Genomic DNA, 26,594 nt, shown 5'->3' on the forward strand with positions numbered 1-26,594 from the left:
CGGGGATGGGTTAGCCTGGTGATGGGTATTAAAGAGGGCACGTTCTGCATGGAGCACTGGGTGTTATACACAAACAATGAATCATGGAACACTACATCAAAAACTGATGATGTAATGTATGGTGATTAACATAACAATAAAAAGGTAAAAAAAAAAAAGTGTGGCATTATTTGGGGCAGGGATTCTATGTGCAGAGCCGTGCTTGGTTTGGGAGTTTAAAGCTACCATCAATCCCACTCCCTTCCCAGGGCCCACTGGAGAAACAGATGGAGAGCTTGGATGCGGTGAAGTCTTCCCTCTGTTGCTGCTGGGAGTCACACTGGAGGATGGGGCAGATCTTCTAGCCTCAGGAGCTTGGCCACTGGGTCCCATGCAGAGCAGCTGGAGAGCTGGGGGCCTCCTGCATGTGTGGATGGCCTGGAGTGTCTGCCTTGTCTGGGGGGGCATGAACTGAGACTTACAAGCGGGATGGATGGAAGAAGGGGCTGAGCTACAGGATCTGAGGACTGATCACCACTGAAACAGGAGGGAAGGGCCGAGGAAGGGCAGAGGTTTCTCTTCAGTACTTTTGGGTCAATGTTGGCATGTTGACAGCAGAAAGGATTTTCCCTTATGCTTGGCACTTTGCAAGTATCTTCTAACCAATCCCTTACCGAGTCTGTTTCAGGTAGGGGATAGAGCATTCCGCCATGGGGATAGGGAAGTGCAAGAGATTGAGGAATGAGGCCTTGAAGTGGTAGCCTTGAGCGAGGCCTCTTTTCTCCACCCCCGCAGTGACCAACACACCACGCTCTGCAGAGAGCTGTCAGAATCATCTCAATAAGAGCAGCTAGCAAGCCATGAGGAGTACTGTGTGACCTTGTACCAGTTGCTTAGGCTTTCTGTTCTTGCTCTTCAACTGCAATGTTAAGCCAGCTGAAACAGTCTGAATTCACAGTGAACCTGCTTTGTTGAGAGGCCTCGAGGGCCTCCAAAGGTGGGTAGGCCATGTCCCTGCCCCAGCTGACAGCTCTCAGATCTTCCCGCTCCCATCACCTCCTTAAAATTCTTGCGTGGTGATGGGGCACGGGGCAGGGTGACAATAAAGGGAGAGCACAAGGGAGTTCCTTTGTGGTGATGGAGCAGTCTGGTGTCTTGACTGTGGTGGCAGTTACAACAATCTGCAGATGGGATAGAATGGCATAGGAACACACACACACACGAGTACGCATCTGAAAAAGGTCTGTGGATTACACCAACACCAGTCTCTTGGTTTTGATATGTGACTGTAGTTATGTAAGATGCTAACACTGGGGGATGCTGGATGAAGGGTACAGGAGACCTTTCTGTACTATCTTTTTAGTTTCTTGTAAGTCTATAATATTTTCAAAATAAAAAGTGAAAATATATTTTCCTAAGGCCCCTCCTTGCTCTTAGCATAAATCCAAACCGCACCAAGGATGACAGACCCTCTGCAACCTAGCCTCCCTAGCATGCTCTGGAAACCTCCTCCTTGTTCTGCTTGGCCCAGCCCTGTTGCCCTGTTCTCTATTCTTTGAGCCGGCCCAGCACACTCCCTCTGTGGGGTCTTCACATCAGGTTCTCTCACCCTAAATCCTAAGCACGAATAACCCCTGCCGGTCATTCAAATTTCAGAATCACCCCCCCTCCCCCACAGTGAGGCCTTCTTTCTCAGGTTGTCCGCTTCAGCTCTCCCACTATAAGGATACCAGGAGGTGGTACCTATCAACAGATGTGACCTTATGTGTTTGCCTATCTGCTGTTCATTATCCTGACCTCCCTTCCCTATGAGAATGGAAGGTACAGAAAACAGGAAAAATGTCCATCTTGGTCACTGGTATATCCCCATACCTACAACAGGGGCAGGTATCACAGATGGGTAGGGGATATTTATTAATGATAGATGTCTGGCTGGCTGGATGGATGGATGGATGCATCACACAAGACTGCATTTGAGCAGTGGTAAAACAAAAAAAGAAAAGAAAAACAATGAAACGAAAGGAAAAGAAAAGAAAAAGTTACCTAATGCAGAGGTTCTCCACCAGGACTCATACTATTATTGAAACACACACACCCACCTCCCTGATTTACTACAGGCCCAGACTACTCTCCTAGTCCCCACTCCTCCATGCAGTTCAACTCTGCTGTGCCCTTACTTCTTCCTAATTGCTAACCTTCCTGATTGCTAGCAAATCCAGCTGATAGTATAATACCAACCATTCAAACTTTAGTCTGAATTCCAGGTCAGTGCCAACTTCCTCCAGAGATCCGTAGTATAAACTTAACTTGATATTACTTAATCTTGAGGGAATTTCAGTAAAGGGGAGGGAGGTCCATTTGGGACACATTTCCTGTGCCTGTAAAGTTATGCTTCATAGAAAGCCAAGAGCAAATTCGGATCTGGTTCTGGAGGAGAGGTTGTGACAGCTGAGGACAACTTTTAGTGCTTTCAAACATGAAAGACCCTTTCCAGAGCCCTGAGTTATACTCCTAGCTCTATTGTGTTCTCCCTACATTTCCCTGAGCAAACATCTTTCCCTCCCCTGGCCGTCTGTAAGGTGGCATATAAAGTCCTTTCCAGCTTTGAGTTGTATAACTCTAAGAAAGGGTACTATTCTGGGGAGAATCAGTTTTTGAAATGATGTGCACATTCAGAATTAGAGCCCAGGGTGCAGGTCAAGCCCCTTAGCCCCCCTCCCCCACTCCAGCCATTCAGTTTTGCTGTAAAAAACACATGTATCTCCCCGCCGACACACACACACGCACCAACCTGAGCTTTCCCTCCCACCTGAGGGCTTAGCTTGGGGTAGTCAGTGCTCTGTGGGGCTCTGGCAGTTTGTACAAAGAGCTCCTGAGCAAAGCATTCCATCCCCTGCTTTCGGGACTATGAAGAGCAAGTACCCTTCAGTTTAGCAGCCCAGTGAGACATTAGAAGGCGCTTCCTAGCTCTGGGCACGATAAAACGCTAGAGCAGGTTGCATACGGGAGCCAGGAAGCTTCCATCCCTGGAGATGTTTCTGGATGACTCAGTTGCTCACTTCCATCATCTATCACAAGTTTATCTGTCACATGGTGCCTGGACCTGCTTTCTCCAAAGTCGGTCCAAGTCTAGGTTTGGGGAATCCATAAATGGGCACAGTGGTGTGCTGTCACTCTGGCCAGCTCCCATGAGAGGGAACGAGGCTGTGGCTCCCATGGAGCTGCTTAGGAGAAGGTCCCCGAACCGAGGCATGTGTTTACGGTGATGTTTGGCTGCCAGATTTGTATTAGTCTTTCAAGACCCGGCTCCAGCATCTCCCGTTCAGAAGAGCCCTGCCTGACTGCCCTCCCCCCATTCTTCCCGCAGGTTGAATTAGACATCTCTTCTCTGAGCTGATGTGGCCTCTCAGCTGATTGCTGTAGGCCCATCCCCCAGTCGGTGAATGGTTTGTATGTTACTCTGTCCCCATAGGACAGGAGCTTCCTAGGGCCAGGACCGAGCCCACCTCAGGCCTCTCTGCATCTCTGCTACCACCACAGGGCAGCTGGGGCAGAGCAGGGGCTCAGTGATGCTGGCGAATCACTGGAGGAACTGGCTGGGAGCTCATACATCATAGATGGAAGATTCCAGGGACTGGCAGTGTGGGAAGCAGGCGAGGAGCCCCAGTCTCATCTGCAACCTCCCTCAGCCTCCTCTGACTCGGCAGCCTTGATTCCTAGCAAAATGCATCAGGTCCCCATCACACACCAGGCTCGATGCTCATCTGCATAGCATCCTCCATCCAGAACAGCCCTGAGCTGCGAGCACGAATACTAATGCAGCATGCAAATGCCAGCCCCGAGAAAGAGAGCCCCAGACTGTCAATTAGCTCCCCCAGCACCTGCTAGAGGGCCCAACCCCTCGCTCACTAGGGGCCAGCCAGGGCAAGAAGGGACAACAGACACAGAAGTCAGCTGAAGTGCCACTGTGGTCAAGGCAATGCCCCGTGGCCTCCGAGGAAGGGAGCCTCCATACAGACAGAGTGGAAGAGAAGGCCAGCCTGGCCTCTCAGGAAGGGGGCTCCCAGGGGTCTTCCGGAGGAAGGTTGGTGTACCTGCTCTTGGAAGTGCTTCATCACCCTTCCCTCCGCCCTGCCAGCTTCGAGCCAGACCACCTGGGTGCCAGCTTCAGTGCACGTGGCCCGTGACCCATGGTGGAGTCCTCGCGGCCGCTCTCCTCTGACCCGGGGCACCATCTGAGGGGGCTGTGAGTGCAGAGAGCCCCCTCACCCCACCTGTTCTTCATGGAACTGTCCTGATCTCCCCCCTCCCCGCCACTTCCTTCTCTTTCCTGGGTGGGTAACAGCATGGGCTTTGAAGACAGACAGAAGGGGGTTCAAACCCTGACTCTCCAGCTGTCTCCAGTTTTGTGACCTTGGGCAGATCATCTCACGGTTCTGACTCTGTTTGCTAACGCATAAAATGGAGGAGAGGGCAGAGACAGGGGTACGATGAGGGCTGTCTTACAGACAGCTGAGGAGTTCAGGCCACTTCCTCTGGTGTGCCAGAGGGGCTACTTCGCTAATTTCGTAAATTGTTGAACTTCTTTTTTTTTTTTTTTAAAGATTTTATTTATTTATTTGAGAGCGAGAATGAGAGAGAGTGAGAGAGCATGAGAGGGGGAGGGTCAGAGGGAGAAGCAGACCCCCCGCTGAGCAGGGAGCCCGATGCGGGACTCGATCCAGGGACTCCAGGCTCATGACCTGAGCCGAAGGCAGTCGCTTAACCAACTGAGCCACCCAGGCGCCCAAATTGTTGAACTTCTATTTCAAATTCCTATTCTTCTTGGGGGCAGAAATGAAATCTCAATACACTCAGAATACCCCCATCTCCTCAGCATGGCCTGAATATTCTTCCAGGGGTTTATGAAGCATTGAGGTGTGGGGTGCGCTCGACCTCCGACATGCAGCCTACCACCTCTCCGGGCAGGCAGCCCCCATGATGTGCTGGTTCCTGAGCATCCTGTGCCCACGCCACCATCCAGGTCATAGCTAAGGCCCCCAGCCTACAACCAACGTTTGCCTGCATTTGGGGGCATGGTGGGCCACGCCCCTCTTGAGCACAGTGGGAAGGTTCCTCTCCTTGCCAGACTCCACATGGAGAAACGAGGATCGGCCTCCTAACAAAGACACACAGGCTAGCGGAGTGTGTTCCGTTTGTGCTGCGTAGACAGCGGGCAGGGCTGGGAGGGGGACTCAGGGTCATGTCCATTTTCCCAGACTCGGCTTGGGAAAGGGGCAGGGTCTCCCCGGCCCCCCGGGTTCCACCAACGTCTGGGGCTTCAGTGCCGAACGGTGCTTTGCCTGAGGCGGGGCGGGGACAAATCCCATCTCTGAGCTCACATTCTTCTAGGCCTTTTATCAGACCAGAGCCTTTGGAAGTCCACATCCAAGAAGGTGGCCCCATTGTTTCTGTGTCATATTGCCACAGGCCGTGAGTGCCACAGGTGTCCAATGAGGGGCAGGGTATGTGGTCACCGGCAACAGCGGAAGAAGCATCCATTGATATCTCGTAGTTTTATGCAGCCTCATTTCTGCAGCTCTGTCCCAGAGTCAGCCCTCCGCATGAAGGCGACCATGACTTTTCTCCTTGCCTCCTTCCTTCTTCCCTCCCTGCTCCGGGCTTTTTTTTTCCCCCCCTCTTCAGGCTCCAATTGCAGCAGCAGCCGCCTAGCTGGGAAGCTGGGAGCCAGCGAGGACAGGTTCAGCGGGCCTCATCGCTGGCATTATTACTAATCATCATGCAGCATGGTTGCTGCTCCTTCCCTCCGCCCCTGCTCACGTCCTCTGGGGTCTTCGGTTTGGAGAAGCCACAGAAGGAAAACAGACCCTGTGTGCATTCTGCATTCCCATAGGCAGATGGGTATGACGGCAGCCCCCTGGCCAGAAGGGTACAGATAGAAGCAGCAACTGCCAGCCAGAGAACCAGGACCCAGCGGCCCTCACTCGGCATCTGTCCCTTGTCTGTAAGAAGCTACACAATACCTGTGAGTCCCCAGTGAATTGTTACCTCCCAGAGAAACAGTATTGGAAAAAATAAGTTACAATAGCAGCAGGAGGGCTTGGAGCCAAAGGGAATATGAGCTCTGGAGTCAGACCATCTAAGTTCAAAGCCAGCTCCACCACTTTCTTGCTGTGTGACTTTGGGCAGGTCACTTAAACTCTCTGTGCCTGGTTGCATCATATATAAAACGGGGGATAATGAGGATACCTACCTTACTGAAATGATTAATGGGACGAGGAACAAATTGGCACATAGTAAACACTCCAAAGACAGTGGCTAGCATTGTTAAGGTAATTATTATATAATCTAAGGAGAATAAAGGAGGGGGGTGAACATGACAAACTCCTGCATATTTCCCCACGGAGATTATGGATCCATATTCTGCACACACTTTAGAAATTCTCTCCTCGTTGCCCCAGCCATTTCAGTGTCACACCACTATGACAACTGTCCAGGGCCACCCCCACCCCATCTCAGTCCTGTTCTGCCCCTGACTCTCCCCTCACTACCTGCAACCCCATCCCTTTCTACCTAGCTCCTCTCTTGATTTCTCCACCCCACTTCCACCCTGACCTTTGCCCTCCTAGGCTGATCCAGCCTCCTGACCTTGCTGAATCCAAACGTTTGCTTCTCCCAGGACTCTGAGTGGGGCTGGCCAGCCTGGCCAGATTCAGGGGATGGTTTTCTCAGCAGCAGAGCTAGAGAAGTCATTCCCACTCTTTCTTGGTGAAATCTGGGATGTTATCATCTGCCCATTGCCCCCAAGCAGTGAGCATAAACTTCTGGACCCCAGAGACCATCTCAGGGTGTGATGGGACAGGAGGCACTCACTAACTTGTGACTGAATGAATGAGTGAGTGAATGAAATTTAATGAGGATGTTAACAATGACCGGCACCTCTCACTGAGCCTTGCCAGGCATTACACTTAGAGCACTGGAATGCTTCTTCTCATTTAATCCTTACAACAGCCCCAAGAAATAGGCACAATTATTTACACCCATTTCACAGATGTTGAAACTGAGGCTCAAAGAAGTTAAAGCGGCACAGCTAAGAACTGACTGTATCAAATCCCTAATTAGAATCTTTCCCCTGTAGTGCAGTTTCTTAATGAGGTGTCCATGGATGTTCTTCATGTGAACACTGTAAAATTTTATGCAGGGTGTAAGTGTGTGTGCACGCAAGCATGGCTATCTTGAAGGAGAAGGTTCACAGGTTTCACTGGATACTTAAATATTTATTTGAACATATTTGAATCCACCTCCCTCCCCACTCTTCCTCCTTCTACCCAGCCTTCCATCCACCCCCAGAGAGCCATCGGATCAATTTCATGAAGTGCTTACCTTGCGCATGGCCTAGGGTTGACACCCATAACTTTGTGTATGTTGCTTCAGATAATGTAAGCCAAATGCTCTGGACTGTCCTCCCCCCTCGCTGGATCTGGGTAACTTGGAAGGGCTTTGCTGCAAGAGTCTGGGCTGTGTGGGTGGCTGCACTCTGTCTGAACTCATTTCAGCCCTGGTGGAGACTGTTCCAGCACTAGAGCATGAAGGGGGAACCCTTGGGGCAGTGCAGCCATCAGGACATCAAAGGCAGAGCCTGTGACCTGGCTTCCCTGGCATCAGCCCTGCTCCCTGAAGAGTCATGATCAACCTTGACAGATGAGGTCATGCTCGATGCATATGGATGTGGCCCTGGAGAGGCACTTCCCAAGGCCAAGTCCTATTCCAAGATCTTTTCTTCCTCCTGGGAAGGTGGGGAAGAAGTTGCTTGCAAAGAAGACTGGAAGAGGAAACGGAAGAATGGAGTTAGCATTTTCGGAGCCGGGACTGTGTTCTAGGCAGGAGACCCTATGCCAGGCACTTTTGTAATCATGATCACTTTCAGCCTCACCCTGCAACTGAGGTTGGTGAATTATTCCGCTTGCAGATTGCAGAAACTGAGGCTCTCACGGGTCAAATAACATGCGTGAGGTCACAAAACAAACCCAGCATTTGCAACCTGATCTCCCTGACTTGAAAGCTGTATCTAAATCCCTGCCTTCTGAGGATCTATTCTTAGTTGTGACATAACTTTGTAGTTTGCGAAAGGTTTATCCTACCTGGCTTCTCTGAGAGTCCCCCACGCCACCTCATCCCAAACTCATCTGCTCCCTCTTTCCTCCCAGCCTGATCACAGTTCGTAATGGTAATAGGATCTGATTGTCTTCAGTCCTAGCCTACCAGTTCCACGAGGACAGGGACTCCTGCCTCTTTGTTCATTATTGGTCCCTCTATTTAGAATGGTGCCTGGCAGGTAGATGGTGCTTAATAAATATTTGTTGAATGAATGAATAACTAAATAAGCCCCAGAGCAAAAATATAATAAAAGACATTTGCAGAGTGCTTTGCCAAGAAACAAAGTATTTTCCCTTTACTTTATCTGATCCAGTCCTCACACCAACCCTTGAAAGACCCTGTTCATGTTTCAGAGAGAAGCAGGCTGGGCCCAGATGTACATTTAGTAAGAGAAGTGGGACTTGATCCAAGGGCTAAATGATGGTGCCCTTTCCCCTGCCCTGATGATCTCAGTGTGAGGCTTTGCAGAACACTTAGGATGTCCTGGGTCAGGCTAAGCCATGGTGGCTGGGGGCAGGGGGAGGGGTGCCTGCTTTGCTTTCTAAAAACTCAGGATCTATTTGAGGCGGCCAGACTTATGCATGCAGAACATTTGGGAAATGGTACAAGACAGCAGCTAGCATAGTGCTGAATTGCACATAATCAGGTGCCAACCACATTCCCTTCCTTAACTAATCTGAGTCTTTTAATACCAGATGGGGACCCTGAGAATAGATTTCCTATGAAACAGATGAAGAGCAAAGATGGAAGCCAAGGGGAAGGGCTGTGGCTGACTCATTTCTATACCCCTCTAACCCAGCACGGTACCTGGCCACAACAACAGTGATAGTGGCAGTCCACCGTCCACGACTGACCACACTCTGTGCCAGGTACCTACTAAGGGGCCTGACATCACCTCCAAGTCTTCACAGCAGCACGGCAGGGTGGGTACTCATGTAGTCCATGGAAGGTGAGAGTAGGGCTCAGAGAAAGTACTCACCAGGCTCCAAGTCACACAGCTAAAAAGCAGCAAAACCAGCATGGGAACCCAGGACTAACAGCACCCCCAGATCCGTGCTCTTCATCTGACGCTGCTGGCCCCATGTGGGGTGGGCACTCGGTGACCTGCCCCAGCACGCAAGGATGGAAAGAAAAATGACAGAGGGAGTGTGTGACACAAGAGGGGAGGGAACAAGCTTGTGTGTTCCACAGACAAGCACGGGCACGCTCGGACGGGACCCCTGCAGGCCTCTGACCATTTCACCCCTTCCTCCCGGAACAGCCTTCCGGGGGAGCCTGACGGAGTCCTCCATGGGCGCTTCTGTCAGAGGGATGGGAAGGCCTTGCCTCCAGAGCTTTCTGAGGGCACGGACAGGCGCCGTGGGTGTGTATTACTCAGCCCAGGCTGCTATTACACAATGCCACAGACTGGGAAGCTTAAACAACAGAAATGTATTTTTTTTTTCACAGTTCTGGAGACTGGAAGTCCAAGATCCAGGTGCCAGCAGGGTGGGTGTCTGGTGAGAGCTCTCCCCTTGGCTTACAGATGGCTGCCTTCTGCTCCCTGTGTGCTCACAAGACCTCTCCTTAGTCGTGTGTTCAGGGCTTGGGGGAACTCTCTGATGTCTGCTCTCAGGAGACAAGATGGACACTTAATCCCATGGGATCAAGACCCCACCCTTATGACCTCATTTAGCCTTAATTACTTTTTCAGAGGCCCCATCTCCTGATATAGCCACACTCGAGGGCAGGGCTTCAACATATGAATTTTGAGGAGACACAAACTTGCAGTCCATAAGAGGGTAGATGAGGGAGGGACCAGAGCTGGACACGGGGCTCACCTTTAGGAGTAGAAGGAGCCACAGCGAGGGAAGCCCCCATTGGATGGGCCTGGCAAGATGGCCTTAGTGAGTACATGCTGGGGACAGCAGGACAAACTGCCCACACGGTTCTCTGCTCTCTGTGGCAAGTCTCCCAGAGGCAGGAGTGGGTCTGCTGTCTTCTCTCCCTTGACGTGCATTGCTCCCTAGATGCACTCTTTGTGAGCCTCTCACAGGTAATGTCTGATGCCTCACACAGTACGTGTGTGTGTGCCCATTTACCTATGGATAACCCCTACCACACAGTGTGCCAGGTACCTACTAAGGGGCCTGACATCACCTCCAAGTCTTCACAGCAGCACGGCAGGGTGGGTACTCATGTAGTCCATGGAAGGTGAGAGTAGGGTTCAGAGAAAGTACTCACCAGGCTCCAAGTCACACAGCTAAAAAGCAGCAAAACCAGCTGCATCATCAGGGCATCATCAGGAATAAGAGAGCTGTTGTGCATGTAAATATGTGGTACACAGTTGACATGAAGAATAAATATTTGTTGAGTAAGTGAATCTTTGCTTGGAAGAGTGCTTCTTCCTTTGAAGAGCTAGGATGTTCTGGTCATCATCAGTTTTTACTTAATAATTGGGTCACTGAGCAAAGCAAATTAGTTCATTCATTCATTCATTGACTGCACCCCTGCCAGAAACAAGGGCTTAAGTAGACAGCCTAGAACTAAATCAGTAGCGGTCCCTGCTATTAAGGAACTCTCTGTGCAGAAGGAGAGACAGACAGGAAAGGGACAATGAGAACCAAGGAAATGACTTTTCTGAGGGGCAAAAGCCCCAAGTACTGCAGGAACCCTCAAGGCAGGCACCAATTCGGGGCCAGGAAGGGATTGCTGGAGAAAATGCCGCTTGAATTAGCTGTTCAAAGGATGCGCAGCAGGTCACCAGATGGAGAAAGGGGTGAGGGATATTCTAGGCAGAGGGAGCAGCACATGCAAAGGCCCTGAAGCACAACCATAGAGGGCACTAGGGAGGGTCTGTGTGGCCGGAGCCCCAAAGGGAGCACTGGAGAACAGATAGATGGGTAGACAAAGCCAGACCACAAAAGGGCCTCATAATTAATACTCAGCAGTTTGGACTTTATCTTGATGACCTCACTTTATTCCCACTGCTCAGAAGCAGCCAATTGTAAACTCCTCCAGAGGTACTTCGCTTTCTCTTATCTGTAAAGTGGAGCAATTCATCTCTACTCTGCTTCTTCATATGGTCATGGGGAAGAAGAGGAAATGCAAGAATGGCATCCTTGCCTTCTGGAGACTCTCGAGGGTTGGTCCAGGTCTTCAGGAAGTGTGATGAGCAGATGCCTGAGAATCCAGTGATCCTAGAGGGCTGCACCACCCTCTCCCCAGCAAAGATCCCTCCTCTGTTCCTTGAGTCCTGGCCACCGTGATAGGTCTTCTCCTGACCCCTGGCTTCAACGCCACCCCCACCCTTCTTCTCTAGCAAGGAGTGCAGGAGGGAGGCAGAAGACCAGCCTCTACCAGTCCTGCTCCATCAGCCAGGATTCTAGGCCTCATGGACACAGATAAGTCCTGGCAGTTATGAGAGCTGAAGATTTGAATCTGGTGGGGCCCAGGGGAGATGTCCCCAGCTCAGGGGTCCCCATTGTCCTCACCTGTCAACAGGAGGTGGTGACACAGCCCTGGACTCCAAGTTCTAATCCCACAGTCTGGCTAAGTCACTTCAGGCAAATTCCTTACCTTTGGTAAGCCTCAGCTTCTCTTTACAGTAATGATTAGACATGACCTAACTCACAGGGCAGGGGGTGCCGTGGGGTATACATAGCAAATGGCAATGCGAATGAAAGGGACGGATGTTATTAAGCGTACTTTCCCTGTTGCACAAAATATGAAGTGTGTTCGGATTTGAGAAAGCATTAAATGCTGAATTAGGTAAAGAAAATTACTCAAGAGTCCTTGGCCAAGTCTCAGGCCACCTTTGTCCCTGAAAGGGCAGCTAATGGGCTGGAATGAGGGGAAACAGCTCCTGAGGGGCCTTGTATCCTTGGGCTATGACTATGTGCCTGTGTGGCTTTGAGCCTGCGTGAATGCTGGTGACAGTAATGCCTTTTTGCACTGTGTGTGTGTCTTTGAGCCTCTGTGTTCGTGTGTCTAGATCTTGGGTGGGGTCCTGTGGATGCACCTGTGAGCATATTATGGGCTGAGTGTGTCTGTGTGTATAACAGCAATGTCTGTGTGGACTTGTGGGACTGTGCCCACATTTTCTGTGTGACTATGTGTACAGCTGTGTTTGTGAGGCCGTATGTTGGGGGACCTGTGATCTGCAGGCATAGTGTATAGTGGGAACTCAGGCCACTTCTACCTGGAAGAGAGGTAGCTCCTCTCAGGCTTTCAGGGAGCAGACCTTGCATTTCAGCACCACAGGGAGCTGGGGTGGACCCATAGGGGTGAACCCAAACTTTGCCTTTTGCATGAGATACTGAAATAGGGGTTGGGGTTCTGTGTGATCTGGAGTGAAAACTCACAGCAGGGAGACTGTTTCTTAAATTCAGCCATTACGCCCTCAGCAGTAACTCACAGCCTGCCCCATAGCTGATGGCTAGGAAATTACTTGGGGGTGGGAGGGTAGAAGGATGAAGGAGGGAGAGAGCGAGGGGAGGAACAAAAGAGAGAAAGCAAGGGTCCAAAGGGGCTCCTTTACTCTCCCCGATTCTCAGTCATTAGAAGGTGGCCCTGGCGTTGGAGGAGCAGGAGAGACCCTTCCTCCCATGACAACTCAATTAGATGTATGTTTTTCATCTCTCCCTGGGTGGGGCAGACTTTTTTTTCCCACCCCATGAATTCAGGCAGTGGGTTAAATAAGATTTCCCTTGAAGTCAAATGAATTAGCGCATCACACACAGGGACGGACACACACACACACACACACACACACACACACACACACACGTTCTCCTGAACCCCACCCATCAGCCAGGTGCCTATCCGGGTCCGCGCGCCCAGGGGCGCAGCCCCGGAGTGCGCACAGCTCGGCAGGTGCAGGCGCGCGGGGCGGTGGGCAGCGGGGCGGCTGCAGGCGCCCCTCGTGGGCCCGGCCCCCCGCCCCGCCCCGCCGGGGTTAACCGCGGGCCACTCCGCGCGCCTCAGAGTCTCCCCGAGCGCGGGCGGGCGGGCGCGCGGCTCCGCTCCGCGCCGTGCCTGGCTCTGTTCATTCATGATTGGTACCCGGCCCCCGAGAGCCAGCCCGAGCGCCGGGAGGGGAGCGCGGCGGGCGGCAGCAGGGGCGGGCGGAGCGCGGCTCCCGCACCGCACGCGCCGCTGGCTCGGGAGCCTCGGCCGGCGGGCGCGCAGCCCCGTGTCCGGCTCCGAGCAGGCGGCGGGGCAGCGTCCTCGGCCGGGTTCCGAAGGCTCGCAGGGAGCCGCTGGCCCTGTGAGTCAATGCATGTGCGGGGCTGAAGAAGGAAAGGAAAGGCTCCCAGCGCCCCAGCCCCACGCTCGCTGAATACCAAGCTGCAGGCGAGCTGCCGGGTGCTTTTTTTTTTTTTTCCCTCCTCCAATTCGGAGTAGAGGAGCCACACTGATTTCTTTCCAGGGGAGGGGAGGGGCAGGGCAAGGGGTCCCAAGTCGCACACAAGTCTTCGCTGCCATGGGGGCCGTCATGGGCACCTTTTCATCTCTGCAAACCAAACAAAGGCGACCTTCTAAAGGTAAGCCACCTCCTTCTTCCTTTTGTTCCCCTGGCTGGGTTTGGGGTGCTTGGTGCTGAGCTGGGGTGTGCCACCTGCCTCCCTCGGCCTGGACCCTCCTCTCTGCGAGGAGCAAGGGCAGGTGCTTGTATCCAAAGGAGTAAGAAACCTGGCGGGAGGTTTGGTGTGAATATCGTGAACACGCAGAGGAGGGAGCCAGAGTGGGCGCTGGCCCCAGGGCGGGTGGGGAGAGCCCCTCTGGGGTTCCAGGTGCCAGGACTCTCCTCCTGGAAATCTCTAGGAGCAGAAGAAGAGTGGGATTCACAGGTGGGGGTGACTGGATTGTCTGAGTGGAAATGTTGGGAAGCTCTTTCGGTTCCCATGACGGCCCTCGACTGTGCAACGGTGGGCACCCAGCGAGGGTGCTCACACACTCACACACTCCTCCGGGTGGCAGTGCTGGTGCAGACCTAGGAGTCCGTCATCAGGGAGAGGGTGCTCTGTCTGCCCACCCCAGTAAACCTCTGCAAGCCAAAAGGAATCAGCTGGTGCCACGTGGTACAACTCGCAGGGCTCGTGTCCTGCTGCCTGGGGGCGTCATCAGGAGCGAGGGCATCACACAAGGGTGCTGCCATGCTCTGGAAACCGCCGGGAAGCTGAGGGCACTGTCAAGGTGTGAGGAAGCAGTGAGCTTCTGTCAAGGATTAGAAGGCGTGATACCCCCCTGTTCATAGCTGCTTTTCCCCAGCTGAACCATGCCCGGCCTCACCTGCGGGACAGTTGTCAAATGGGTCCATGTGAAGTTGGGGCAAACATGTTGCGCCATAAGGGACTATGCAGGCCTCCTATCCAGCAGTTAGAAAGTTGGTTGTTGGAATGAAAGGACAGGATGCAGTTAGGAAGAAAGAAAACGATGGGTTTTGTTTTCTTTCATTTAATGCTCAAATCTTAGGGTGAATGGTAGAAGGATTTCAAGTAATCTGACACTTAAATCTTCAAGTTCTGCCATTGGAGCTCAGGTTCTGATTACAGGTCGGGGCTAGAGTACCCAACCTTTATGCTGGGTGATTAGAACTGTATTAAGGTAAGGGTGGACCCCAGGGTGCTCAGTGAGTCTGCTCTTAGGACTTGCTTGGTCTCTTCTGACTCATTAGGCAAATCTGCATCAGAGTTCCCCATGAGTAACCTGTCCTCAAAGTGCCCAGGCCTCTGCCCCAGCTCCCAGAGACATCAGGCAGGCTAAGCGCTGAGGAATGAGATCTCCGGGTGTAGATCTTAGGTGATAAAGCTGGATTGGTGTTTACATCCTAGAACACGGGTCTAGGGCCGCATGAGTTACGAATCCTTCTGGCAGGGAAAGGTCTGCTTGCCCTTTTACCAGTCTTGGGCAGGTGGGGTCTGCAAGCCTAGACCCAGGTCCTTGACATTCAGAGCCCTGCTTCTCACAGATCCTCAGATACTACTTGTGTGGGAACAGAATTCAGCCCCAAACCCCCATCATTTATCTGACCATTGTGAGATCCCAGAGGGCAGGGGACTGTGGAACAAGAGACCCAGAGATTGGCTTTAAAATATTTTCAATGCCTGTGGCTCTTCGGGGAGGCAGCTAGGTGTCACAGAAAGATCTTGAGCTCTGGAGTCTGGTGGGGTCTGGGCATGCATCCTGTCTTCATCACTCCCTCCTTCTGAGATCTCAGGCCAGCCTTCACCTCTCTCAGCCTGTTTTCTCATCCATAAAATGGATGAGAATACTTCCTCCAGGCAGGAAACTGGTGTGGGGGGAGTAGAGGGAGGGAGGACCCTGTTTCATATACAGTGTGGGCTCAGCCACCAGGGACCCAAGGAGGTTGTTGTAAGGACATGAAAATATGAAGGATGGATATGAAGCTCCTTGCACAGGGTTGGGCAAAGATTAAGAGCTCAGACATTCCCTTCTCCTACACAAAATTCCAGGTCGCCCCAGTGAATTTCCAGAGGCCAGAGCTCTTTGCTCTCTCTGAGAACCCTGAGAAAGAGAAGAGGGGGTGACAGCATTCAGTGAGCCCTCCCTTACTGTGTGCCTGGCACAGTGTGGGGTGCTTTTTTCTGCACTTTCTTATTTAACTCTCACAACAATGCTTGTTTGAAGCTCCCAGCAGGTCAAGGCTATTGGGCAGGCTGCCATGACAAGCTGCCCCATTCCTAAGTGGTCAGCCCCTCTTGCACAGAGTTCCACCACGCTGGCTGAATTGTCCAGGGCTCCAGCCGTGTACATTTCTCCCGGCATTTGCCCTGATCAGTCTTATCTCACCATCTTCCTCTGTGGAATGCTGATCAGCAGAAGACCTTTCCTGCAGAGGGAGGTGACTTGGAAACGGGCTGAGGAGGCCGGTGGTCAGGGGCCACTTCCTGGTCAGGTCCCTTACCCCCTCGGGGCCTCAGTTTCTCCTCAGGTTCCATCCTGTTCTCAAATTTGAAGATTTTCCTTGCTGATACTCTTACTGGAACTGCTACTATGATCTCTGAGACATCAGGCTCAGATCTAATTAGAAGCAGTCAGAAGAGGGTGGTGGAGGTATTCAATTCAGGAATTGATCTCCCTGCTGGGTTCAAATCCAGGCTCCACCACTGACTGGCCTTGTTTTCCTCAACTGTAAAACAGGGACAGTAGTAGTTACTGTCTTAAAATCGCTGCTGTGTTGTGTGGATGTCAGGGATAATGCAAGTCAAATGATCAGCACAAACTCTGCTGTGTAGTAAGTGGTCAGCAAATTTTAGCTACTGTTCAATTTATGGCTCTCCTGTTTGTGGCTTCCAAATGCCTAGAATAAGGCCATCCTGGAAGTAGGCAGTGCCTCTGGGAGTCCGAACAGCTCATTTCTGGAGCCCTCTTCCAGTGCCGTCCAGGTAACTAGGACCCAAAACCCTAGATGCAAAGATGCTGGTCCTGTTACTGCAGCCCCCACTGACCTCCGCGCTGTGGCTGAAAACAACATAGCCTGCTGAACAAATGCCCTGCATGTTTCCAAACTATAATTTGGTAGCACATATACGTTTTTTTTTAAGTAGGGCAAAAGCTCCACATGATTAGTGCCGAGAGAGAGATGTGCCTAGCCCAAGCTGGGCGTTCAAGGAGAACTTCCTGAAGGCAGCTGAAATCCAAATTAGTTTAAGAACTGTGTCACTGAATAAAAGCATTCGAAATTCATTTTCTTTCTCTGTTTGGGATCTTTGTTTGTCTTTAATTAAGAAGGAGAAAAGCCCTGCTTTGGGGGGTTCAGCCTCTGCATCCCAGTCCTAGGTAGAATTTCTGGCTCCCAGAGTTTCGTATGTACTTTTCATGCCTGCTTTGGGCTTTAAAGACTAAGTGTGAAGGGTTGGGGTGGGGGGTCGCCAGAGAAGGATGATGTGGGCACAGCTGCTGGGCCTGTGGGGGGCAAGAGAGTTTAGCGAGAGCATCGCCGGACCAAGGTCATCATAGTGGAGATTTTTACCTATAAACAAATGGGTGACCGATCCTCCACTACCAAGGGAAAGCATTCAGAACCTTCAGGAAGGTCTGAGCTTGTGATCTCCAGAGTGCTCATTGAACAGATGAGCAAACTAAATCCCACAGCTGTCCAGTGCTTTTTCTAAGACCACCTGGCAAGTTAGAGACAAATATGGGACTGGTTCCCTGATGCCTAGATCAGTGTGCACTTTGGAGAATTTATGAGACCAGAGGATTCCTGATGGAGCTGCATTTGTAGTTTATTAATCGGGCAGCACATTCAACCCAGAAGATCTGGGAGACCAAGGAGAGGCAGTGATGCGGAGAGAAGCAGTAGCCCTGCTGTCACACAGCCCTTGTCTCAAAGGACCTTTGGCAAACCATTTGACCTTGGAAATGCCGGTTTCCTGATGTCTAAGGGAGGCATACTACCTTACAGACGTGTTCGTGCTGGGCGGTGTCACCTGCTTCCATGTCTTTGTCCATCCTTTTCACTCTGTGTTACCCTTATCCCCATCTCCTAGTCCAATAGTTATCATTCCACCCATATCCCAAGACCTCACTCAGCTGTTTCTGCAGTCAAGAAGGCTTCCCAAGGCCCCAGGAAGCAATGATTTCTCCCATCTAAGTTCCCCAATTATTTAAGGTGTGCCTTCTCATGACTCTCGAGTCATGCATTGAACTGGGCACTAGATGGAGGTGTTAACCCCTCCCTCACCCCCCCCCGACCCCCCCCCCCCCGCCACTCCAGAGTGTCAGCTTCTTGCAGGGAGCTCATCTGAATCATTCCTCACAGTCCCCAGCTTGGTTTCTTGCACATAGTAGGTACTCAAAACATCTTTTCTGGAGGAAGTTAGAAATAATGGAATGGCTGGCCGATTTATTTTCTAGAATTGCAGACCTTGCAGGAAAAGTTAGCTTCCCACTGGAATTTCAGTTACCAGCCCTCTGCCTGGAATGAATTCTCTTATTTGGTCTGCTGGCTTTGAATTGGCTTTGTCCAAGAAATGTACTGAATCTGTTTACCATTTAGCACGGAGATGCTGAGAACAGTGTTCCTACTCCCCAGCTCCTGATAGTCACAAAAGGATGAGGAGACCACACCCAGTGCCAGGCACAGTTCTTGGGCCCTCTATTGCAGAAGAAAGTCAACAGCGAACAGAAAGAGGGAGGTGGAAAGACTGAAAGATAGAAGTGAGGGACTACTGTTTAAAATGAGGCTTTCAAATATATGTTAAGGAAAAAAAAAAGAAGAAGAAGAAGGTAGCAGGAGGGGAAGAATGAAGTGGGGGAAATCGGAGGGGGAGACACACCATGAGAGACGATGGACTCTGAAAAACAAACTGAGGGTTCTAGAGGGGAGGGGCGTGGGAGGATGGGTTAGCCTGGTAATGGGTATTGAGGAGGGCACATTCTGCATGGAGCACTGGGTGTTATGCACAAACAATGAATCATGGAACACTACATCTAAAACTAATGATGTAATGTATGGGGATTAACATAAGAATAAAAAAATAAAAAAATAAAATAAAAAAATAAAATGAGGCTTTCAGCCCAATACCTGGCAAGGGACCCAGTCTTGGACCTCATCGGATACCTAGAAGGGCTTTGCTCAATAAATGCTTCGTAAATGTGCAAATGAACAGTGAGTGCGTGTGTCAACAAGTGAGTGAAAGAATGGGTGATTGAATGAATGGGGGAATAAATGAATAAATAAATGAATTAATGAAAGGAAGCAAAGGAAGTATCGAATGAATGCAGAAAGGAATGATTGAAGATATGAAAGCATGCAGGAATGTATGGATCCATCAGTTAACGAATGAGCAGTGAAGTCCTAGGAGGGCTATAATGAAAGACTGTCTTTGCATGAAGAGCATTGATTGTCATGCTACTCCAATGCTGGATCTAAGCAGTCCACCATGAAACTTGGAAGGAGTCAAGGGTACAGGAAGCCCCGGTATAGATAATTAATAGTAAACTCAGAGCAAGAGCTTCTTAGAAAGCTAAAAATTATAAATTCAGTCAAGAAGAGTCCTGGTAGTTTTTGGATATCAGTACGTGTGTAGTGTTTTGGGGGAAGGTGAGAAGATGGGAAAGTATCTCTACTTTCACTCTTTTGTTGATTCGTTAAAAAAACAAAAAACAAAAAAAAAAAAACTAAAACAAGGACTGGTCCAGAATGGCCTCCCTTGTATTTCAGGTTCATGTTTACCTTGTCTGGGTGAGATCAGGAACCTGTATATTTGTCTACCCATTTATTTGTTCCCTAAGCAATCTCTTAAGTATCCTTCAGCATTGCTTCCCTGATGTTACCTCTGCCCAAGGTTCACTCTGGCTCCTGCTCACCCTCCACCTCCACCTCCCCATTCACCTGGTGAACTCCTACACATCCTTCAGGACCTCATTCAGTGTCACCCTCTCCCAGGCTCCTGCAGGCAGAGCACATCTCTCCATCCCCTGTTACTTCTGCAAGTAACAGGGCTTGCAGAAGGGTTGCGGCTTCCCCTTGCTATAATTGTGAACATTACGTGATTATGGATTCATACACTTATCTCTCTGACTAGCTCTAAGGTAAAGAGTCTTATTCCAGGGTTTCTGGCAGGCCTGATATTGGGTCCAGAGTTGACGGATGTTGGCTGTGTGGAGGTAAGGATGGATGGACCACGGTGTGTGTTCTTGATGGCTCCAACTAGGGCAGGAATGCGGCGGCACAGATGAGAAATCCGGGTCTGCTCGTGGGGAGAAGCGCTGCAAAGTTCTGCATAATGGCCCTGGAGTTGATGTTCCCATTCATCAGGCAGAGAACGAGCAGTGTTTAGGAGAGAGAGGGAGAAGAGGAGAGAGAGAGACTGAGAGTCTTGGGACCTTCAAACAAAGTTGACTTATCTTTAAATGCTTCCCCTCCCTCCACGGAGTATTTTAAATGGGTCACCTTCGGGGAGTTGCTGTAATCAGTTGGGATATGGCTGGCTTCCTATACCCTAGCAATGGGAGCAGAATTCTGGATTAATTCTTGTGATTCCGGGCCAGGCAGGAATCCTCACTGGGGCAGTGGGGGAAATGGGAACCACGCTCCACTCAAACCAGGGGACTAGAAACAGGATTGCAAAAAAAAAAAAAAATGGTTAGGACCACTGCAGGAAAGTAAGACCTGGGTTTAAACTCTGGCTCTGTGACTCCTTAGCTGCACCTCTCTGGGCCTGAGTTTCCTCCTCTGCAAAATGGGGACAATGACTGTGCCTCCCTTACACGGCTGTATATGGGGTCAAGGAGGTGGTGAGCACAGTGCTTCACATAAGGTGCGATGATTTTAGCAGCTCGGGGTAGTAATGGCTTTGCTGCTCCTTTATTCCATCTCAGAGCAGGCCCTTCCTCCTCTGTTGCTTCATCTGCACCGTGACTGGGCAGTCCTTGGCAAGCTCTGTCCCTTCGAACTGCAGCCTCTGATTCCATCCCTCTGGGGCCCAGAGCCATCACAACCCTGGCCCCTGGAGTCCCTCGCAGTTTCTCTGATAACTCCTGTGGGAAGTTGGCAATGTTAGATGATGAAATTCCCAATGGTGAGATAGGAAAATGGGGATCATCTGCCAGGGTGAATAATAGTAGCTGATGTTGACTGCTCTTGTCTGCCAGGCACCTTGCTCGGCCCTTTCCTACGTTATTTTATTAACCTCTTCCCAGCCCTGGAGGACAGACCCTATTACAGCTCCCATTTTGCAGATGAGGAACTGAGGTTCTAAGAAGGGAAGCTCCTTGCCCAGGGTCACACAGCTGGTGGATAGCAGTGCCCAGTTCTGGCTGACCCCAGAGCCTGAGCTCTTAGGCACCACACCATCCCCCTCCCCTCCTGGCCTCACCTCAAGGAAGAACAGCCCAAATGGGGAATGTGGATCTTGGGGAGAAGGCATTCAGGGATAGACCTCATTAGCCATACAGAACAACTGAGCCATCTGCAGGCCCTGAGCAAAATGCTTTTAGCCTCATCTCAAACCACCCCTGGATCTGTTTCCATTTAATCTAACACTGCAAAAGCCTAAATATGAAATGATTGGGGGCAGAAGGCCAATTAGCAAATTCATTAATAGGATTAAACATCGCTTCTCTGCTCTAATCATTTATGTGAACTAAATTCTTTTCCCTTTGTTGCAGCCATCATTGCCTGGGATCAAGCACTTAAATCTCCAAGGATGTTAGGATTTCAGACCTTCTGATTTGGGAACCTGAATCAGTCAGTGTCTTCACATGGTCCAGAGAGGCAGGGAGGGGTCAGTCAGTTGATGGGTGGTCATTGCTAGAAAGGAAACCCACACGAGACCTTGCTGGTGTTCCTTTCTGTCCTTGGCCACAGCTTGGCCTACATCTGTATGACACATCTGCAGGTGATGTGGCAGTTATGGGCATATATTCCCGGACCTGGCTACAAACCCTGACTCTGCCGCTTGTTAGCCCCATGACCTCAAGCAGGCCCCTCTCCTCTGTGAACCTTCATTGCTACATCTAGAAAATTGGGATGTTGATAGTAATTCCCTGCAAGGTTGTTAGGAGGCTGAGGCAGCCTCAGTGCCACGTGGGAGCTTTGTTAGAAATGCAGTCTCAGGTCCCGACTGGATCAGATCTTGCATTTTACTACAATCTCCAGGTGGCTTCTGGGCCCACTGACCTAGAGCACAGATTATGGTACGTATGTATGTGCTTATGTGTATATGTGTAAGTTTACATGTCAAGCCCGAAGGGGCCTTTGAAGCCTCCTGGTTCAAGTCTCATTTAAGATAACAAAACGGAGCCCCGAGGAGGTCAATGGTTTGCCCATAGTCACGCAGTTCGAGCATCCGATCTGGGATCTGAACCCCAGCCCTCCCCAGTCCTGCTTGTCTTCACATGAATTGCTATGAAGTCAGATCTCCCCAGATGAACATTTCTTCAATCGAGCTTTTCTTTCACTCTTTTTTAAATAAAACAGAAGTGCAGGGCTCTATATGCCCATTAAGTTTTAATTTGCTAAATTAAAATGTTATTCCAGCCAAGTGAGATCCTGAATCTTGATTCTACCAGCCCTCACCTTAGCTGTACCTCCAAGTTCTAGGCTACGTGAAGATATGACAAGGAGGCTTTCTGAGCCTTCAGCGAGTTGTATCTCAGACATGGGCCAGAACAGAGGGCAGGCAGAGCCTTGCGGACTAAAGACCTCTCTCCACAAGGAATTTCCTTGATAATGCTCTGAATCGCAGAGCAGGGTGGCAGCCTGGTTTCTGTACAAAGCCTTGGTATGGGATTTGAACCCAGAAGGTATGATGGAGTTAGTAAGAGTCTAATAGACAAAGGAAGAGCCTGAAGCATGAAGTTAAATGCCTTTTCCATGGGGTATAGTAGGGCCTCTCTGTTGGAAAACCAACAAGCAATCCTCCTAGCTGTCATAGGAAGCTTCCTGCGCTAAATGGTTAAGTGGGACTCGTCCAGGGTCAATAGGCTTGTTTGGGATAGAAACTGGAGGGATAGGGAAGCATTGCTTGAGGAGGGATTCGAATTTTTTCAAGGCCTGTATGTCCCAGACTCTTCTGCATACCTGATCTCCTTTAACTTGTACAATAGCCCTGTGATGGTTGTAGTGTTAGTCTCCCTTTGCAAATTGGGAAACTGAGGTTCAGGGAGGTTCTATGATTGTCTAGTGACTAAAGAGCAAGGATTTGAAGCTTGTCTGATACCAAGGCACCCCACCACATGGACTCCCCCTCCAGCCTGAGGCCACACCCAGGACAAGCAGACCTCGGATGCCCTAGAAGGCGTTGAACAACAGCGGCTAGCTTCTGAGCCCCTGGGAACCAAACGTGACAGCCACCAGCCTCCCGTTGGCCCTGTCACCTCCTCACTCATGCAGACCCTGCACCTGAAGAGAGAGGAGGGCTCTGCTGACAGCTGAGGGAGGGTTCTAGAGGCCCCGCAGCACCCGGCTTCCGTGTTGGGCTGAGCCTGCACCTCTCTCCATCCCTGGCACTCACCCGTGTACCACTCTCCCAGATGGCCAAACTTCACACTCAGCAGGGGTGTCTTCCAGAGGTTTCCCTGCTTACCTAGTGGGGGCAGCATGGGGCTCACTTCCTTCCCTTTCTCCTTTGCATACTGCCAGCACTGGGCTAGATTAGGATTCTAAGCCTTTAAGGTCCTACAGCTAACATGATTTATTGCCCCCTTCCCCCACCTTACCAACTACCACTTAGACGGTTCACAACAGAAACGTAAAATAAGTCTAAGGAAGTTAAATGAAATTTGGATTTTTTTTCCATGATGACTACTTTGGTAATTTAAAAAAAATAGATAATACACTTTCAAAACACTTTTTTTTCCCCACAATTTTTGGTGCTTCTACTTTACTGGTACTTTAAGCATCTCTTGAATGGGCCTGTTGTGTATTTTTGCATCAGAGTGGGAACCAGACAGGAAAAAGAAAAAAAAAAAAATCTGTATTGAGGACTTACTATGTGCCAGGAGCTATGCAAGATGTTGACAAATATAACAATAATAACACAAGTATTATTTTAAAAGCTCTCATAATAATAAGAAAAAGAATAGTAAAAGCAAATGGCTATTATTTTTTTAAATTTTTTATTGTTATATTAATCACCATACATTACATCATTAGTTTTTGATGTAGTGTTCTGTGATTCATTGTTTGTGCATAACACCCAGTGCTCCATGCAGAACGTGCCCTTTTAATACCCATCTCCAGGCTAACCCATCCTCCCACCCCCCTCCCCTCTAGAACCCTCAGTTTGTTTTTCAGAGTCGATCGTCTCTCATGGTGTGTCTCCCCCTCCGATTTCCCCCCCTTCATTCTTCCCCTCCTGCTATCTTCTTCTTTTTTTTTTTTTAACATATATTGTATTATTTGTTTCAGAGGTACAGATCGGTGATTCAACAGTCTTGCACAATTCACAGAGCTCACCATAGCACATACCCTCCACAATGTCTATCACCCAGCCACCCCATCCCTTCCACCCCCACTGCTCCAGCAACCCTCAGTTTGTTTCCTGAGATTAAGAATTCCTCATATCAGTGAGGTCATATAATACATGTCTTTCTCTGATTGACTTATTTCGCTCAGCGTAACACCCTCCAGTTCCATCCATGTCGTTGCAAATGGCAAGATCTCATTCCTTTTGATGGCTGCATAATATTCCATTGTATATATATATACCACATCTTCTTTATCCATTCATCTGTCGATGGACATCTTGGCTCTTTCCACAGTTTGGCTATTGTGGACATTGCTGCTATAAACATTGGGGTGCACGTATATAGCATTTTTTGCCAAGTACTATTCTAAGTGCTTTTGATATATTAAACTAATTTAATCCTTACAACAACCCAATCCTATGGTTATCTCCATATAACACATGAAATCTCATATTCTGAGAAGTAGCATTCAGTCCCCCATTTTATAGATAAAGAAGCTGTAGCTCAGGAGGAAGTGACTTGGCTAAGCCCCTCCAGACGGCTGGTGGAAGAGCCAGGAGTCCCACCAACTCTGACCGGCTCTAAATGCAGATATGTGTTCCCCCACCCCCTGGGTGCATTATAAGCAGGGGGGTGGGAGGGTCTGGGACTAAAGACTGAGTATTGAATCCTGTCCTGACTTTTTCAGGAGCACCCTCCACTCCCCACTACCTATTCCCCTATTCCTTCTGCCCTCACCTTGTGCGACTATTCCGCCATCCCTGGGTCTTCCTAACCTTCCAGAACAACCACTCTGTGCATTGGTCCACATCGTATAGCCTGTACTGGAGCTAAGTCAGGGTTCCTATCTCCCCCCACCACCACCAAGAAAGAAGCTGCCGGAGGAGATTAGTGGTGTAAGATACTGTCTTTGCCCTCAAGGAGCTTCATTCTGATGACAATAATATTAACAATAAATCTTTAGAGCTCCAACTATGTGCCAGACACTTTAGCAGCTTGGTTTTATTTAGGCCTTATAGCACCACAAGGAAGTCAGCATTATTACTGGACTCTGTACAGATAAGGAAACTGAAGAACAGAGGACATATGTCCAATGTCTCACCTCTTGGAAGTGGCCAAGCCAGCATTTGAACCCCGATGGTTTGACTCAGTGCCTGCCCACTTAATCACCAGGCTAGACTGTATCTGAGCATCGACTTATACCCAGTTGCAGATTGTGTTACACCGTGGGGGTTTAGAAGAGGAAAGGGCATCTCTATCTGAGGGTGGGGCTGAAGAATCAAGGAGGAGGCCTGAAAGAAGTGGCATTTGAGGCTGATTAAAGAGCAAAAGCTGGGCCTGTGCAGGAATGTAGGTTAGTAAAACTCTAGGCAGAAGGAATAGTATAAGCAACATCTTTGAGGTAGACGACAAGGAAGGAGAAGGAATAAAAACGACAGTGATGTTTTGCACTTTTGTGACTTGGAGGAAATCAGTAGAAATTCATCATTAGAAATGTGAGGGAACAGAATGGAGGCAGAGACCAGAGTCAGTTGTCCATATTCAGAAAGGTCGGGGGGGGCGGGGGGCGCGGTCCTGAAAGGTAGTAGAAAGGAAGGATGAGGAAAGGACAAAGTAAGTGGGGACCAAGACCGTCTCCTCTCACCCTCACCCTGTCTTCCCAGAAGTCCCCCAGGGATCACTTCAGCCCACAGCTGTTCCCCCCCTTCCCCCCTCCCAGTGCACTTGCTGTTTGTCCTACATGATTTAGCAATTGATTGCCTTGAATTGCTCTATAATCACTCCCTGTAAACATGCTCTGGCTCTTCAGTAAGAGTACACTTTCCTCAAAGACTGGAACCTTTCTTTCTGCCCTTCTGAGCTTCTCCAATGAGTCCAACACCAGTCTGGGCACCTGATTGGGCACTTGGTGGCTTGAATTAACATTTCACTGAGATGCACCAGGACTTGGGATTCCCTAATTGGGATTAATGTAGCAAAGAAGCCTGGGCACAACGTTGAGGCTCCCCTCAGCATATCCACAGGATCTGAACCATCAAAGACAGTGGTTTCATGCAAAAACATGGAGCATTGGAGGTAAATTCGTAACAGCTGAGAATTGATAGAAAAGGTATGTTGAGTGAAATAGAACTGAAGGCCAGTCCTGGCTTACCCTTTACAAGCTGTGTGGTTGAAGCAAATTGTTTGACCCCCCTCCATATGTCCATTTCTTCATCTATGAAATAACAGCAATCATGATATCAACTCATTGGGTTCTCATGGGGATTGAATGAGATCCCGTGAATGCAAGTGTTTATAAACTGTAAAGCAATGCATAAATGGTGGGCATGAATAGGTAGAGGATGATAATGATCCCAGGTGTAGGATTTGCTTTTGATGGTGGTGGTGATGATGCTCATGGCGCTGATGGTGGTGTTGGTGGTAAGCTGATGGTGGAGAGTGTTATTAGTGGTGGTGATGATTATAATAGAGATAATGTTGGTGATGGCAGCGATATCGGTGACAGTGAGAATAGGGGTATTAAAGTAGAGCAA

At 49.9% G+C, this 26,594-nt stretch overlaps 1 protein-coding gene across 6 annotated transcripts in view; it reads left to right on the top strand.

Moving 5' to 3' along the window:
* Nucleotides 1-26,594, top strand: part of KCNIP1 (potassium voltage-gated channel interacting protein 1) — a 324,702-nt gene that overhangs the window by 110,139 nt on the left and 187,969 nt on the right. For 3 of the 6 annotated variants that reach the window (XM_031030341.2, XM_006735445.3, XM_031030343.2), the window contains exon 1: nucleotides 13,270-13,661. The exons of 2 other annotated variants lie outside the window; for them this stretch is intronic. In XM_031030341.2, the coding sequence (XP_030886201.1) occupies nucleotides 13,601-13,661 (61 nt within the window). In that variant the 5' untranslated portion in view covers nucleotides 13,270-13,600. Of the gene's footprint in view, nucleotides 1-13,269; nucleotides 13,662-26,594 lie in introns of those variants that run through there. One more of the 6 variants, XM_006735448.3, reaches the window with a different exon arrangement.

This window comes from Leptonychotes weddellii, chromosome 7, assembly GCF_054177405.1.
Source record: "Leptonychotes weddellii isolate Sample4059 chromosome 7, ASM5417740v2, whole genome shotgun sequence".
Taxonomy (NCBI): Eukaryota; Metazoa; Chordata; class Mammalia; order Carnivora; family Phocidae; genus Leptonychotes; species Leptonychotes weddellii.